Raw genomic sequence first — 16,616 nt, 5'->3', positions numbered from 1 at the left:
TGGCACAAAGATTGTGCTATTCAAATCTCCGATGAACAATGGATTACAATTTGGACATCGCCACTCTGGAGGTCTAAATCTTCTAATTTTAAATTACAGCAATACAAATTATCCTCTCATTGGTACCTAAGTCCACTCTCTTTAAGTCATGCACAGCAGAGTTCTAACCCCCTTTGCTGGAAAGGATGTGGCAAAACAGGAACCTTTATTCATTGTTGGTGGATCTGTCCAAAAATCCAAACATTTTGGAATACATTAATAAATAAAATTGAAGTCATCGTTAAGGAAACCTGCACCCCTGAATCTATTCTTAATTTTTAGCCGAACAAAAACTTTTCTCCATTAAAAGTGGAACTTATTTCCCTGCTGCTTTTGGCAGGAAAAATTCTGTTGGCAAAATTTTGGAAAGTTGCAAGAATTCCATCTATAACCCTGTGGTTCCAAAAGGTATGGGACATTGTAATTCAAGATAAAATAGCTTCCCAGCTTATCCTTAGTGACAATCCTAAAGTAGGGGGAAAATGTGTAGATAAATGGTACATTTTTCTTGACTTCGTTAATGTCAATGCAACAAAAAAGTATAAGATGCCAAAAAAATACCTGAATTTCATCCTATATTAATATGCACTTGAGAGTATCTATATAAGGCTTTTAGGTTAAGCTGAATAGAATGTGGTTATTATAGGAATTTCCCCCCCCCCAAAAAAAAAAAAAAGAATACGTGTTACTGCTATACTGTCTCTTCATAGCTTGGTGTACGTTTAAAATTATTTATGCATTATTGTATTGTATTTTGCTTTATGTATGGTGATATTTGAAAATAAAAAGTGTATTACCTTCTTTACCAGTTGGACTTTTCATTCCTTCTTCACTTCCCAAAAATGTGGATTCTGTAGTAGTCTCCTTTTTCACTGTAGATAAGCCTGTCATACCAATAAAATTGAGTCAGTTTAGCATTAAATGTTTTATTTAGGGGGGAAATGCTATGGAACTAATAGGATTCTGAGTGAATCTGCTTAAGACTGCATCTGGAAAAGAGAGATTGCATGGAAGTACAGCTTTCTTCCGTTACCCTGGCCTTAGACCATTTAGGGCTTTGAAAGGTTAAAACTAGCACCCTGAATTGTCACAGAAGCTAATGCACACCAACACTGATGCAATATGGAAAGCACCCAGTTGCTGCATTTCAAACCAGTTGAAGTTTCCAGGAAGTCTCTAAGAGCAATCTCACACAGAGTGCATTGCAAACAGTAATCTAATTCGGAAGTGACCAGGGAATGAAACACTAGTCAGGTCACTGCCCAGGAAAAGGCCCAGCTGCCAGGGCAGCCAAAACTGGCAAAAGGCATCACCTGCCATGCAGGCCACTTGAGCCTCCACAGTCAATGTTGTATCTAGGCATATCCTCAAACAGTGGACATGCTCCTTTAGAGGAGTGTTACCCCATCCAGAATAGACAAACTTGACTAAAATGGGTAACATAACTTACAAACAAGCCAAAGTGGTATGGGAAGAGATCCTTGCCACTAGTATCTGGGTCCAATGCTTTAAAAATTTCAACTGGACTACTCTGACCAGATACAATAGTGGCAAGAAAAATACGTATTTTTCTTCCATCAGTACCACTGAAAGGGCTCAAATGTAAGACTTGTTTTAAAATTCTGTAATCCTACTCTGATTGTACTGCTTATTAGACATCACATCCTATTGATTGTATTGACTTACACTGTGTAATCTGCCTTAAACCTCAACAAGAAAGGTGCACTAAAAATAAAATTTAAAATAGCCAATGTTCAATCAAGTTCACTTAGAAATTTCTTTCACCATCACTTTATCCATTCTAGCCTGCCTTTTCATGCTTTCTGCTCCCTGGAGAATAAAACTGTTCAGGATCTGTTTGGTGGGAGAGGGCATTTTAGGTGTACTTGTCTCATCTTCCAATGTGACCTCCAGATTTCAGAGTTCTACCAAGGCAAAACAGAACTCTCCAGGATGTGATATGGAAAATCCCCAAATGGATATTGGTCAATAATCTACAAAAGATAATTTCCTCCCCCTTTTACGTATATGAGTAAAGAATGGAGAAGGATGAAGAAGGATAATTCAAGATTTTTAAGTCAAAATGCTGCTGAACTCTTGCTCAACAGTAAAGCAAGTGATCTGAACATATGAAGGTAACTGGTAGCCACTGAGCACAATCCTATCGAAAGGAGTCCAGCATCAGAAGTTGAAAGATCTCTAGTGGAAACTCTGGATATCTAGTTTCAAGATCCACAGCCAGTCAGTCTACACAACAACAGAATGAATTATTCAGAGCTAACAGCAGTTTCTTGTATCTTACTCTCTTTAAACAAGGGTAAACAATGAAATGCAGTATTTTTTACGTATTAGCAATAAACAAGAACCAGGATTTGAAAGATGCCCTTAAGCAATGATTTCAAATAGTAAAAGTGACTACCATTATGTGTAAAGCATACATGCACTAGATCTCCAAAACTATGAAGTGCCAAAACAAAAGCTATAGATGGACATGGAAGAGACCTGGCACAATCTTCCAAATAATTAATGGGCCACAACTGCAGTGAGTATAGAAAGGATATGTAATAGCAACACAATTATTAACTAAATTCTAGTACAAGAAATAATTTAATGGGGTGCTCAGGAATCCGGACTCTTCTACTTAGGCATCCCTAAAATCAGGGCAACTCCATCCTGACTCTGAGCCTCCTAAAAGTCAGCTGTACTATTCAGATTCCTCCTTACCAAACACTAACTGATGTTAGAGGGAAACATACCAGAAACTTTCTCCTTGTTCATGAGGTCACTGACAGCACTAAGGGGTATGTTGTCCCAGACTGCACAGCCGCATTAGCCCTGTATTAGTCTGAGGAACACCCCTTCACCGATTGCAGTTCCTTTAAACTCCTTTCTGAGAAACTATTTAAAGGAATTACAAACCCTACAAAAACCTTTGGAGTTCACTCATGCTGACTCGTGGCTTGCAAAAGGCATTCCCTTTAAATGCCTCCCCCCCCCTTCAACTGAAACCAACAGAAGGTAGGGGGGCCTTCTTTGGGGGCTCATAGAATTGGACGCCCTGGTCAAATCTTTTTGAAACTTTGGAGGTTTTTGAGGAGAGGCACTAGCAACTATGCTGAAAATTTGGTTCCTCTACCTAAAAAACCAAAACAGAACAGAACCCTCTGACCACAGACTGATCCCCCATTATATCCTATGGGGACCACTTATAATAGTTCCCATATGAGATCTCTCTTTTTCTCGGCTTGACTTCGCGAACAAAGATTTAAGAAGGGTGCAGTAGTCCACGTCTGCTGCAGGCTCACTGGTGGCTGACAAGACCAATGCAGGACAGGCAGATCCGGCCACAGCGGCTGCAGGGAAAAGTCTGATTTGGGGTTGGTGCTGTAGCAGTGCGATTCTTCCTCAATCATCATCTAGATCTACTGCGGCTCTTTGAAGCATCATGCTAAAGAAGATCGTAAAGAGAGTTGGCGCGAGAACGCAGCCTTGCTTTACACCTGTGCCTATTGGGAAGGTCTCCGAGAGGTCGTTGCAGTGTCTGACTTGGCCTCACTGGTCTTCGTGTAGCTGGATGATCATGCTGAGGAACCTTGGGGGACATCCTAAACGTTCCAAGATTTGCCACAGGCCTTTCCTGCTAATGGTATCGAAAGCTTTGGTAAGGTCGACAAAAGTCACATACAGAGCCTTGTTCTGTTCCCTGCATTTCTCTTGGAGCTGCCTGAGAACAAATACCATGTCGGTGGTGCTCCTGTTAGCTCTGAAGCCGCACTGGCTCTCTGGGAGGAGTTCTTCTGCAATGGTGGGCACCAGTCTGTTCAGGAGTATTCTGGCAAGGATTTTGCCTGCGATGGAGAGCAGGGTTATCCCCCGGTAGTTGGAGCAGTCTGACTTTTCCCCTTTGTTCTTGTATAGGGTGATGATGATTGCATCGCGAAAGTCCTGTGGTAATTTGCCTTCTTCCCAGCAGGTGACAAGTACTTTGTGAAGTGAGCTATGTAGTACTGTGCCCCCATGCTTCCAGATCTCTGGTGGAATTCCATCAACTCCTGCTGCCTTGCCACTTTTCAGTTGCTTGATGGCTTTAACAGTCTCTTCTAGAGTGGGGATCTCATCCAACTCTGTTTTCACTGGTTGAAGTGGGGTGAGGTGAATTGCTGAATCTTGAACTACGCGGTTGGCACTGAAGAGAACCTGAAAATACTCCGACCACCGGTTCAATATGGATGCCTTGTCTGTGAGGAGCACTTGGCCGTCTGCACTATGCAAGGGACTCTGAGTCTGATATGATGGACCATATACTGCCTTCAGGGCTTCGTAGAACCCTCTTAAATCACCAGTGTCTGCACACAGCTGGGTTCTCTCAGCAAGCTTGGTCCACCACTCGTTCTGAATCACTCGAAGCTTGCACTGGAGGTTGCTACATACAGCGCGAAAGGTTGCTTTTTTCCCAGGACAGGAGGGCTGAGCAAGATGTGCTTGGTAGGCAGATCTCTTTTTCGCCAGTAAATCTTGGATCTCTTGATTGTTCTCATCAAACCAGTCCTTGTTCTTCCTTGTGGAGAACCCGAGGACTTCTTCAGAGATCTGCAGGACGGTAGTTTTTAGGTGTTCCCAGAGTGCTTCTGGAGAAGGGTCTGTGGGGCAACTGGGGTCCTCAATTCTTGACTGGAGTTTTGCCTGGAAGGCAGCTTTAACTTCGGCTGACTGGAGACTGCCAACCTAAAACTTCCTCCGAGGGATACCTCCTCTCCTAGGTGTGGGTTTAAAGTGAAGACGGAGATTGCAGCGTACAAGACGATGATCCGTATGACATTCTACACTGGGCATTACTCAGGTGTGTAAGACATCTTGAAGGTCTCTCTGGCGCACCAGAATGTAGTTGATAAGGTGCCAGTGCTTGCACCGTGGGTGCATCCAGGTTGTCTTCAGACTGTTCTTCGGCTGGAAGATAGTGTTGGTGATGGTGAGCTGGTGCTCCATGCAGAATTCTAGCAGGAGGCGCCCGTTGTCATTGCAGTTGCCAATGCCGTGTTTGCCAAGTACTCCTTTCCAGGCTTCCGAGTCTTTACCTACTCTGGCATTGAAGTCACCAAGGATGATCACCTTGTCCTCTGTAGGGGTCTTCCGTGGTAAGGTCGACAAAAGTCACATATAGACCCTTGTTCTGTTCCCTGCATTTCTCTTGGAGCTGCCTGAGAACAAATACCATGTCGGTGGTGCTCCTGTTAGCTCTGAAGCCGCACTGGCTCTCTGGGAGGAGTTCTTCTGCAATGGTGGGCACCAGTCTGTTCAGGAGTATTCTGGCAAGGATTTTGCCTGCGATGGAGAGCAGGGTTATCCCCCGGTAGTTGGAGCAGTCTGACTTTTCTCCTTTGTTCTTGTGTAGAGTGATGATGATTGCATCGCGAAAGTCCTGTGGTAGTTTGCCTTCTTCCCAGCAGGTGACAAGTACTTTGTGAAGTGTGCTATGTAGTACTGTGCCCCCATGCTTCCAGATCTCTGGTGGGATTCCATCAACTCCCGCTGCCTTGCCACTTTTCAGTTGCTTGATGGCTTTAATAGTCTCTTCTAGGGTGGGGATCTCATCCAACTCTGTTTTCACTGGTTGAAGTGGGGTGAGGTGGATTGCTGAATCTTGAACTACGCGGTTGGCACTCAAGAGAGCCTGAAAATACTCCGACCACCGGTTCAGTATGGATGCCTTGTCTGTGAGGAGCACTTGGCCGTCTGCACTACGCAAGAGACTCTGAGCCTGATATGATGGGCCATATACTGCCTTCAGGGCTTCGTAGAACCCTCTTAAATCACCAGTGTCTGCACACAGCTGGGTTCTCTGGGTTCTCACAGCTGGAGGTTGCTACATGCAGCGCGAAAGATTGCTTTTTTCCCGGGACAGGAGGGCTGAGCAAGATGTGCTTGGTAGGCAGATCTCTTTTTCGCTAGTAATTCTTGGATCTCTTGATTGTTCTCATCAAACCAGTCCTTGTTTTTCCTTGTGGAGAACCAGAGGACTTCTTCAGAGATCAACAGGATGGTAGTTTTAAGGTGTTCCCAGAGTGTTTCTGGAGAAGGGTCTGTGGGGCGACTGGGGTCCTCAATTCTTGACTGGAGTTTTTCCTGGAAGGCAGCTTTAACTTCGGCTGACTGAAGGCTGCCAACCTGAAGCTTCCTCCGAGGGATACCTCCTCTCCTGGGTGTGGGTTTAAAGTGAAGACGAAGATTGCAGCGTAGAAGACGATGATCCGTATGACATTCCGCACTGGGCATTACTCGGGTGTGTAAGACATCTCAAAGGTCTCTCTGGCGCACCAGAATGTAGTCGATAAGGTGCCAGTGCTTGGACCGTGGGTGCATCCAGGTTGTCTTCAGGCTGTTCTTCTACTGAAAGATAGTGTTGGTGATGGTGAGCTGGTGCTCTGTGCAGAATTCTAGCAGGAGGCGCCCGTTATCATTGCAGTTGCCAGTGCCGTGTTTGCCAAGTACTCCTTTCCAGGCTTCCGAGTCTTTACCTACCCTGGCATTGAAGTCGCCAAGGATGATCACCTTGTCCTCTGTAGGGGTCTTCCGTACGAGGTTGCGTAGATCAGCATAGAACTTGTTCTGCAGGATCTGCTTGAAGGATTGGGGCATACACACTGAAGAGTGTTGCATGCTGCTTGTTTTGAAGTGGGAGGCGCATGGACATGATGCGATCTGAGTGACCTGTTGGCAGGTTTTCGAGTTTGGAGGCAATGGAGTTCCTGACCATGAAGCCAATGCCAGAAAGGCGGCTCTCAGCCTTTGACTTACCCAACCAGTAGAGGGTATAGCCAGCACCATGTTCTTGAAGACTACCTTCCTCAGGGAAACGGACCTCACTGAGAGCTGCTATGTCGATATTCAACCTGAGAAGTTCATGGGCAACTAGAGCAGAGCGTCATTCAAGGCGACCACTGTCTACTGTGTCGAGCATGGTTCTGATGTTCCAACATGCAAGCTTAAGTCTTTGCACACTTTGTGAGGCAGGTGCATGCCTTTTCTTTGTTGTTATTTTTTGACCGCAAGTAAGGATGCCCGTTGACCGCGGCTAGCCAACTGGGGTGGGGGAGATGAGCTTTGTTTAGGCCACCTTTTCTAGACCCCTCTCCGTGTGGAGCAAGCAGTGCTGTTCCTAGATAAGGCTGCTTGGTCGTTCAGGGTGCTGCCGAAAGATGCTTTCGTCTCCGGGTCAGCATCAGGCGACCAATACCCTGAACTGCCTACATGCAGGATCGGGACTGCGGCTTCCAGTGGCATCTTCCACCTGCCGTTTCGCCCCTTGCCCATCGCTGCAGGACTTGGTGTGTTGTGTGTTGTGGATGTGGATATGCCCTTCAGGCCTGCGCAGAGGAATTTTTAGGTGAAGCACAGTGTGCGCGGTACTGGCTCCACCCTTTCACCTTGGGGTCATCTGCCATGGCCCAGTAAGCCAAGACGCTGGCAGCGAGTCCTCCAGGTGGTAGGTGTTGCATTAACGAGCTCTATCTGCCCGGGTTTGATGTTAGAGTTTTCCTTCTCTTGGCTGGCGAGGTTGGTGAGCCCAGCCTGCCCATCCGGTTATACCGCTGGACATTCGGTCGCAGCATGACGTGGCAAACTCTGTGAGAAACGGGGGGGACCAGCGGGAAGGTGTTGCCACGGATGTAGTAATACAGGAGAGGCCATTGCAGTGACCATCTGCCAGGCATAGCCTGACAGTGACCACGCGGCGTTCACTACACCGGGAAGGAGAGGCTATGTATTGCGCATACACTTTCCCTGGGGGGGGCAGGATACCCAAGAGGGAGCCCACCCCTCCCCCCCAATATGAGATAATGGAGCCAAAAAATTCAGGGTTTCCAAAAAAATTTCCAAATCTGAATACCATTCCAGTAATGGGATTTGGGAATATCAGAAAATACCAATGGGGGGAGGGGTTCAATATACCTGAACCCAAAGAATACCATTATTTCACACCTCTAAAATCCACTTCACAATCTTGAAGAGAGGGTGCCACATTTGTGGACTATGGCTGGAAAAAGGCGAACCAACACCTTAAGCAGACATGTCCATACCCTATCCTAGTTTGATTAGTCTCATCCAAAGATCTCTCACCTGTCCTTTTCATGAAAGAATAAAAAGCAGGGTATTTTTTAAAAGTTAGAATCATCTACTTGTCTAGGATTAAGCAATGTCAGACCAATAGCATGAAACCTAATTAGATATGCTTCAAAGAATAGTAATGATGCTGCCTAATGTTCCATGGACTTGCTATTCCATATTAATAATAGACAACCTATCACAATTAGCAGAGAACAAGAGCCTGCAATTGATCTGACTGGCAGCCATCAGAAAGAGCAGAATTATTCTCATCAACTCAGTCCCACATACTGGATTAGTCCAGTTGTTGGCTTGTTTTTTTCCATACCAAGTCATGAATATAATCTATTATTAGATGCTTGTCAGATCAGCCACAAAGAGATGAACAAGTTTATCCAGATCAGTTTACCATGATATTATTCTCAGAAAAATTCTAATAAGACAAGTTGTTAAAAACCAAGATTTCTAAACATAAAGATTCCAAAGCAACTAATTTCATAAAACAATAAATATCAATAGCAGCTTCTTTCTTCAAAAAAAGGAAAAGAATTTTAAATATTCCATGTATTAGCTTTTGAATATATTATTTAAGAGAACATTCAATCTTATAATGAGGCTCACCAACACAACTAAACTCCCCAACAGCTATTGCTTTCTTCTCCAATCCCAATCCCATGGCCTCCCATTAAAGAGAATTAAGACAGAGGGCTGGACTTGCTTATGTTCCTGTCATAAACAGGATGCTTACAGAGGAATGGCTCAAATGTAATGTGAATGCCATGTTTGACCTCAAATGCTCCCTCCTCTCTCCAACTAGGCACTCTAAACCTGTGAAGGCAAGGACACCTGGGCCTCTTCATTTTAATGGACTGGTTTGCTATGTCAGTTCAGATGCCATGTTAAATGCCTGAAGCTGGTATGATAAACTTATAACTTTGACTGTGACCACAGGAGGACTATTGGGAAGCTGGGATGAGATCTCGTGTCACTTTTTGATGCTGCCCACATAATAGTGGTGCTGCAAAGAAGAAAATGAACAGTTTGGGCTCACTCAACAGTAATTGCCTACTCTTTATAAATTGCTTTTTAAATCTGCATACTGTTTTAGATTCTCAACACCAAAACTTTTCCTGTGAAAGTCTGAAGGAGCTACAAAAAATGCAAGTATGAAATATTCTGTCTAGAGGTTGGCCCTGAAGGCCTTGCCCTCCCCCAACACTGTCCCAAGAGGACCACAACCCACTGCAGCAACTTCTCAGATGGCTCCCTCTTCCGCTTATTTCCCCTTGTGCTGGCCCAGTGAGACTGGCACTGATCAGCTGTTGGGTGGGGCCATGCCCCTTCCATCTTCTAACTACCAGCCCCAGTATAGGCAGAGGGCTGGAAGGCTACCAGGAAACACCCCAAAAGAAGAGAGTTGAGAGAAGGGCTCAGGCCTAAAAGTCTCACAAGAAGGCAACTGTGGGACAGGACCAAGGGGAAGTGCCTAGGGTTTTTAAGGCCCTGCAGCCCAGTGCTGAGGAAGATGTGGTCAGGACTGTTCCCCTCCTATCAGCCAAAGAACCAGCACCATGAAATGTATTTTAATTGTTATTTTATTGTTTTAAATTATAATCTTAAATTGTTTTAAATTGTCTGTTAGCAGTCCTGAGTCTGCTTGCGGAGAGGGCAGGATAGAAAATTAAAGTAATAATAAATAAATAAATGATCAAACAAACTGTGAGATGACCAGGAAGCACAGGAGCAGCCTGACAGGGAAAAGAAGATGAGGGTGGTTTAAACCAAAGGTCTGACCAGCGGCTGTGGGCCTCGCAGCCATCAAGTGGCTCTCCGCTCCAACATTGGCTACTTGTCAAGATTGTATATCCTGGCAGCAGAGCTTCAGCACAGCACCCCCACACACACTTCTATATGGGGAATGAATATTTTACAGCAAGCTGCTGTGCAAGCTATATAATATGAAGATTTTATGTAATGCAATCTAAAGCATTAGGTAATGACAGATGGGAGAACTGCAAAATGCATGAAGGAGGGTCCTGCCCACAGTTTCTCCCTTCTCCCTCTATCTCTTTCCACTTACTCTGCAACTGCTATTGCTTTCTTCTCCAACCTCATTCCAATGGCCTCCCATTTCTTTCCTCTCTCTTCCCCCCTATTTATCATTTGGCCACTTACTACCCCAACCCCTTTGACAGCCCAATCCCCAGGTGAGTATTAGATGGGAGGGAAGGTTAAAGCAGAAAGTGTGTCCTTCAAACTTTCTGCTTCAAGCCTGTGGCCATCACCACTAACCGAAAAAATGATGAGGAAAGCATCAACAGACAAGCAGTAGCCAGACAGTTTAAAGCAGGAACATAAAGGAGGTACTTTCTGTTACTGCCTTCACTCTCCTCTGATGCCCAGTTGATGTCTCCTATGTTGTCCTATTCCTCTCTCCACCAACCCCAACCTCCTCTTCCCCCACACCCTAGCTGTTGTCCTGTCTTTATTCTTCTGCCACTCCTTCCCCATTCCCCACAGAATTTTTTTCAATTCTCCTTTTAACATCAACTGTTATCTCATGATATCTCAGTTGCCATATTTTAGTTGGAGTTTCAGTGGTTTGAGGGAGTAATTAAAAATAGATTTTTCTGCAAACTTAGATATTCTCTGTAGTTTGCACATACCATCACCACCACCCCTTCTTTGTATGTGACTGTTATGCAAATGTTTTGATTTAAATTCTGTTCAGAATTAGATATATTGATGTAGATGCATACAATACATTTTCAAAGATACGTTTATTGTTTAAATGCAGCTAATTTTATCTGCAATGAATATTCTGCATCATGTATGACAATAAACTACTGAAGAGTTCAGTGTTACCAAGTCTCACTTGATACCCAAAGACATTGTGTAGTCTTGTTGAAACTATATGAAACTGTTTTTGTACCAAACAAGACACTCTTTTGTTTACCACAAAACTTTTATATTTTCAACTTTCCTCCCCTGCCTCTCAGGTGGCAAAAATGAAGATATAAATGCTGAAGTAACACAGGGTGCAGCAGTTTGCAACTCTCTCAAGTACTGGGTACAATCACAGTTTTGTTTTCAGAAAACTAAGGGATTGAAAAGTATAAACAATGCCAAACTGTTATTCTATATCATAAATTATAACTTATGCATTTATGCTGTTGAAGCAATAAACTAGGCTTAGATTCCAAAAGAAAGCACTGCATGTACTGTGATTTTTGTCAAATAAAAACAGAACAAAAAACTTCTCCCTGTAGCTTCAAAACTTTCAGAAATGTTACATCTCTGCAGTAAGGAAGCTGCAAGGGGATAAAAAGCGGCAGAGCTGCTCTGGCAGAAGAAGAGAGAGTAATATTGCTCCCTTCTTTCCTCCTTAGCCCAGCATCCCCACACCTGTGTGACTATTAGTCTACTCCTGTTCCACAACCACAGCAATCAACTTTCTCAAGGTCAGAAAGGACTCCTAGAGAAGATGAAAATACAGCAAAGCTCCACTGAATCCAACTCTATACATTTTAATTTTGTATCTTTTAAGTTCTATGCCTCAAATCACACTGATGCCATATTTATTCAAATATTTATATCTCACCTTTCTGGTTGCTGTTTCCCAGGTTTTCTGAGGGTGCTTTTCTGCCAATTTTTCTCTTGTTTTGCTTCCAAGACAAAGGCAATTCAATAGTGTACAGATTCCCTCGGATTGCCCCCCACCTTTTTGCTGACCCTCAAAGTTCACTCAACCCACAGTGAAGCTGTTCCTTCCACTCTGCACCTTCTGCCTTCCTCCCTCCCTTCATCAGTGTACAAACTCCATTGATTACTTTTCCCCTCATTGTTTTAATTTTTTTACAAGCAGCATAAGTCTAGTAATATAAAACTATCGCTAGTCTCAGATCACTAAATTAAAAAAATTAAAACAACGGTGGGAGGTTTCAAAGGAGCTATGTGAACTTTAGTTCCCTGCTGGTATTGATTTGAAAGAGGGACTGGAGAGGAGCTAAACAGCACTGTTCCCAGTGCAAAAATTAAAAAGGGATTTCAGTGCTGCATGAAAACAAAAAAGGGGGGAGGGGATCATCAGTGCATAATTAAATTGACATGAGATGTAGAGAGAGACTGGGATGTGAAGTCTAAAGCTTCAAAAGCATTTTTCCCTTTGATGCTTTAGTGAACAAAGTTTGGAGAGAGAACCATTTTGGAAGTCTCCAGAAGCCTAACATTTTCAAAAATTTAAAAAAAATCTGCTTACCAGAATTCACTTTGGAAGTAATATGTTTCACATCAATTTTCTTTGACTTTATTACAGGCAAAGGTCGTGAGAAAGAAGTTCTTGAATTCTTTTTGTGTCCTGAAGCTTTATTTATTTTAGAGAGAGGTGCAAAGATACCTTGCATAGAGAAGACACAAGAAAGACAAAGAGATCAGCTATTAATTGTAGAGATCAGCTATTCTTCAACAACCGTTTTCAAATATTTATAACCATTCAAGTTTTTAGAAAACGATTGAGTAAAGTTGACAGTTTGGTACTTATTCATTAATATATTACCATCCTTACAATACTGTTTCAAGTACTATAAACCAGGCAGCAGAAGATGAAAGGCTTTACAAATGCAAATATGTGTGCTTTAAAGCATGCAATCCTATGACTGAGATGAGAATTGGCCAAGCTTTCATTAGTCCTGCTTGTGAGACAGCCATTTTTCCATTGTTTCCATCCATGCTACATATCATTCTTACAGTATAACATTCATCACTTCTGTACTGTCACAGGTAATAAAGGCACATAGCAGAACACTCATACTAGCACTAACAGGAGACTGTCAGTCAAATGACAGTACAATCTACTTAGCTAACACAGGGCTTTTTCGCACAGCGCTTACCCCGGAGCGACGTCCCTCTTCACCGCGCAGCGTCTGTGCGGATTTTGCACCAACTGCTCCGCAGAACCAGGAAGAGCCACAAAGAGCTGCGGCTTTTGCATCGCTAATGTAAACTGGTTTTTAGCGGTTTACATTTGCGACGCAAAAGGCTTGGCACTTCGCGGCTCTTCCTGGTTCTGCGGAGCAGTTGGTGCGAAATCCGCGCAGACACTGCGCGGTGAAGAGGGACGTCGCTCCGGGGTAAGCTCTGTGCGAAAATGCCCACAGAAAGACAACTGTTAACTACTAAGCACTTAGCAAAATAACTAAGTCATCCTTTTTGGGTACAATCAATGCCTTCTTTGGAAAGGAAATCAAAATAACAGAAGAAAATAAATACATGACCAAGCTAAAAGGCTTCCAGCACATCTAAAACAAGCTGTACCATGTTTTGGTGCACACTTGAAGTACTGAATTTTTCCAACACTTCCATTGTTTTTTCCTTCAGGTTCATCCAATTCTACGCCAGCCCACTGTCCACTGGCAAACTCCGTTGTGCCACAAAATTTTAATGTGCCAACCTTAAAAAAAAAAAAGTTGAAAGTATGCTTGTTTGTATAGCAGTCATTTTTAAACAGAAGTGGATACTTGATATGGAGACTGAATATTCTGAGTTAATCATCCCAATCCAGAGAAAACAGTTGAAATGAATAATAAGTTTTTGCTCTTGGGACTGTTTCACCAACACAAAAAAGATGCCATGGATAGAGGAAGGCTGCATCATCCAGCATTATGAACACTTATTGTACATTAAAGGATATTTTAGAATTTAGTGAATTTATAATAGAACTAGGGGAAAGGCCCATTGTGAAGAAAAATACAACGAGCTGTAGAAAGAGGCTTTGGGTGAGTGCCCCTCACTCTTGCTGCCTTCTCACCCACCCAAGTGAAAGCATTCACTCCCCCTACCCACCTCAAGGAGAGCTGATCTCTGCCAAATGGCAGCAGTTGTTCTCCAGGAGGAAATGGCTGATTTGGAGGGTGGACTCTATGGCACTGTACTTGTCTGAAGTCCCACCCCTCCTCAATGCCCACCATCTTCAGGCTCCACCCCTAAAATATCCAGGAATTTCCCAACCTGGAGTGGGCAACTATTAAGTCACACTGGATGTCATGGGGGGGGGAGCTGCTGAACAGGAGCTGTCAAGCATCTTGTTTCTTTTATGGTTTGCCTGCATTGATAGATGTTTTCTAATGTGTTGCACAGCACATCAAAGCCATGTAACCTCTGCCTTAGTTCTCACTTGTAGCAAATGCAAGAATGTCCTCTTTGAAGATAAAACCTTTCTGGGAACACTTTCTCAGGCTTAGGTCTGAACCCAGGATGAAGCTAAACCACAATAGTAGATAACGTAGCAAGCCTGCGAATTTCACACGCTGGAGTAGAATTCCTAAGGTCTCTTTGATGTGCCCCTTAAAGCTGGTATTCTTGAGTTACAATGTATCACTTCCAATCTGGTGCCTATCCGAGCACAATGGATTATCAATAAACCAATACTTTGTTTCAAAATCAAGGACTGGTTATTTTGAGATCTAATGCTTGACAGGAACAAGCAGCCAGGACTAGTTAAGTCACGCCAGTCAGGTGGCATCAAGTCACCCAGAGGATGCTGCCAGGCCTAGGGTAGCCAACCTCCAGGTGGAGCCTGAAGATCTCCTGGGATCACAACTGAACTCCAAACAACAGAGCTCTCTTCCCCTGGAGAAAATAACTGCTTTAGAAGGTGGACTTTATGGCATGATATTCAGCTGAGGGCTCTCCCTTTACTGCCTAGCAACAGCCTCTGGCTAGCAGCTTCACCAGTGGCCCAGTCCTCATCTGTCTGGGGGCAAGGCTGAGGGGAGGAGGGCGGAAGTGACAAGAAAGAGGCAACCATCATGGCCTCTGAGGAAACACTTCATGAGGCCACAGTAGAGCAGCAGTCCTTTCTGAGTTGATGGAGAGGGCACAGAGAAGCATCAGAGATGTATTTGTCTCTGAGGTAAGACTGTTTTGTTGGTTTGTTCAGTGTTCCTGCATCGGCATTAGGTGTGGGACAGGGGAGTCAGCCAATGGGAACCCAGAGGTGGTAACTGATGCATGTCAGGCCAATGGTTAGGTATACCCATCAGTCAATGGGAGTGCTCCATTGCTGAGTGCACCCGTCAGCCAATAGGAGCATTCCATTTGGCCACCACCATAGGGGAATTATTATCCACTATGATAGTTTTTACATATATACCTCAACTTTTCTTAAATTTTGGCTTTTGGGGTTGCAGGGGTTTTTATCCCCTTTTTTGGTACTACATTTGGTACTCATACATTACACACTGGAGTGCATTCACACATTAGGCTGAATCCAGACTCAACTGGCAATTTCCAATGATTACCCCTTCTTGCTGTAGACTCCCCTCATTTCATTCACTAGGGTCTCTATTCCCTAGGAGCAGCATTTCACGGAGATCAGTAGGCTGCAGTGGTAGGGGAGAGGCATGAAAATCCTATTTAACTGATGGAAAAGTTGGTCTGAATCCTACCCACTGTGGGTAATCAACAATGGCTAGAGGTGAACACCTATTAAGTCAGGAACTGTGTGGGAGCCTCTTCCTTTCTCCATCCTCACCCATCCAATAGGTAGCAGTATCACACTTGTCTATCCATACCTCCTTAGACAAAGAGAGTATTATGAGTCTTTACTTTTGTCAAGTTCACAGTTTTCTAGCCTTGACTCAGATAGCCCAGAGTCGCCTGATCTCATCAGATCTTGAAAGCTAAGCAGGGTTGACCTTGGTTAGTATTTGGATGAGAGACCACCAAAGAATACCGTAGTGGGACAAGGAAAGAGGCAATGGCAAACCATCTCTAAACATCTCTTGCCTTGAAAACCCCACCAGGGGTTGCCATTACTCAGCTGTGACTTGATCACAACAAAAAAAGAGACTCATTCAGGTTGCTGTAGTTATTTATATTATGCATCCACTATCATTTACAGACACACAGTTAAACAAAAGTATACAGAGATGTCCCTCGAGTGCTGAGGACCAGTCATTTCTAGGGACAAACCTATTTCCTTGGTCTTTCAGAAGTCAAAGTGCTCCTTTTACAAGTCATTTTATCTGAGATTCACAAAAGACAGGCTGCTCCTGAGATGGACTTCATAATTCTAGAGTACTGATGCATCACATACAGCCTACATGCAGGCCACAAACAGTCCAGCTAAGGCAAAAGGAGGTGCTGACATGGTGGAGGTCCAACTCTGCCACTCTCAGAAACTTCTCACCATTCTAGAGCAGGAACATAAAAAAAAGTTGGGGGAAGGGTCAGAATGCCAATTCTGTTGTTCACTGGGCTGTCAGCATTCTGATGCTCCCCTGCACAACTTCTCTCCCAGGATGCAAGGGAAAAAATCACATGAAGGGGTCACACTGCCACTCTGACCCCAAAGTACAGATGAAAGGCAGTGTTCTGACCTTTCCCAACAGTTACGAGAGCCATAATAGGACCTGGGCCACTTAGTTCTAGTCATGATCTATCATGACCCACATAACTGAGTTCTGGACTTCTGT

At 43.9% G+C, this 16,616-nt stretch overlaps 1 protein-coding gene across 6 annotated transcripts in view; it reads right to left on the bottom strand.

Moving 5' to 3' along the window:
• CLIP4 (CAP-Gly domain containing linker protein family member 4) overlaps positions 1-16,616 on the bottom strand; it is a 65,719-nt gene that overhangs the window by 24,111 nt on the left and 24,992 nt on the right. For 2 of the 6 annotated variants that reach the window (XM_060245334.1, XM_060245344.1), the window contains exons 7-9: positions 13,456-13,591; positions 12,401-12,538; positions 837-923 (exon numbers count right to left, since the gene is read on the bottom strand). In XM_060245334.1, the coding sequence (XP_060101317.1) occupies positions 837-923; positions 12,401-12,538; positions 13,456-13,591 (361 nt within the window). The remainder of the gene's footprint in view (positions 1-836; positions 924-12,400; positions 12,539-13,455; positions 13,592-16,616) is intronic. The other 4 variants (XM_060245370.1, XM_060245380.1, XM_060245352.1 and 1 more) reach the window with 2 other exon arrangements.

This window comes from Heteronotia binoei, chromosome 1 (genome assembly GCF_032191835.1).
Source record: "Heteronotia binoei isolate CCM8104 ecotype False Entrance Well chromosome 1, APGP_CSIRO_Hbin_v1, whole genome shotgun sequence".
Lineage (NCBI taxonomy): Eukaryota > Metazoa > Chordata > Lepidosauria > Squamata > Gekkonidae > Heteronotia > Heteronotia binoei.
Note: the sequence above shows the minus strand (reverse complement) of the source record. Positions and strands in the feature narration are given on the sequence as shown.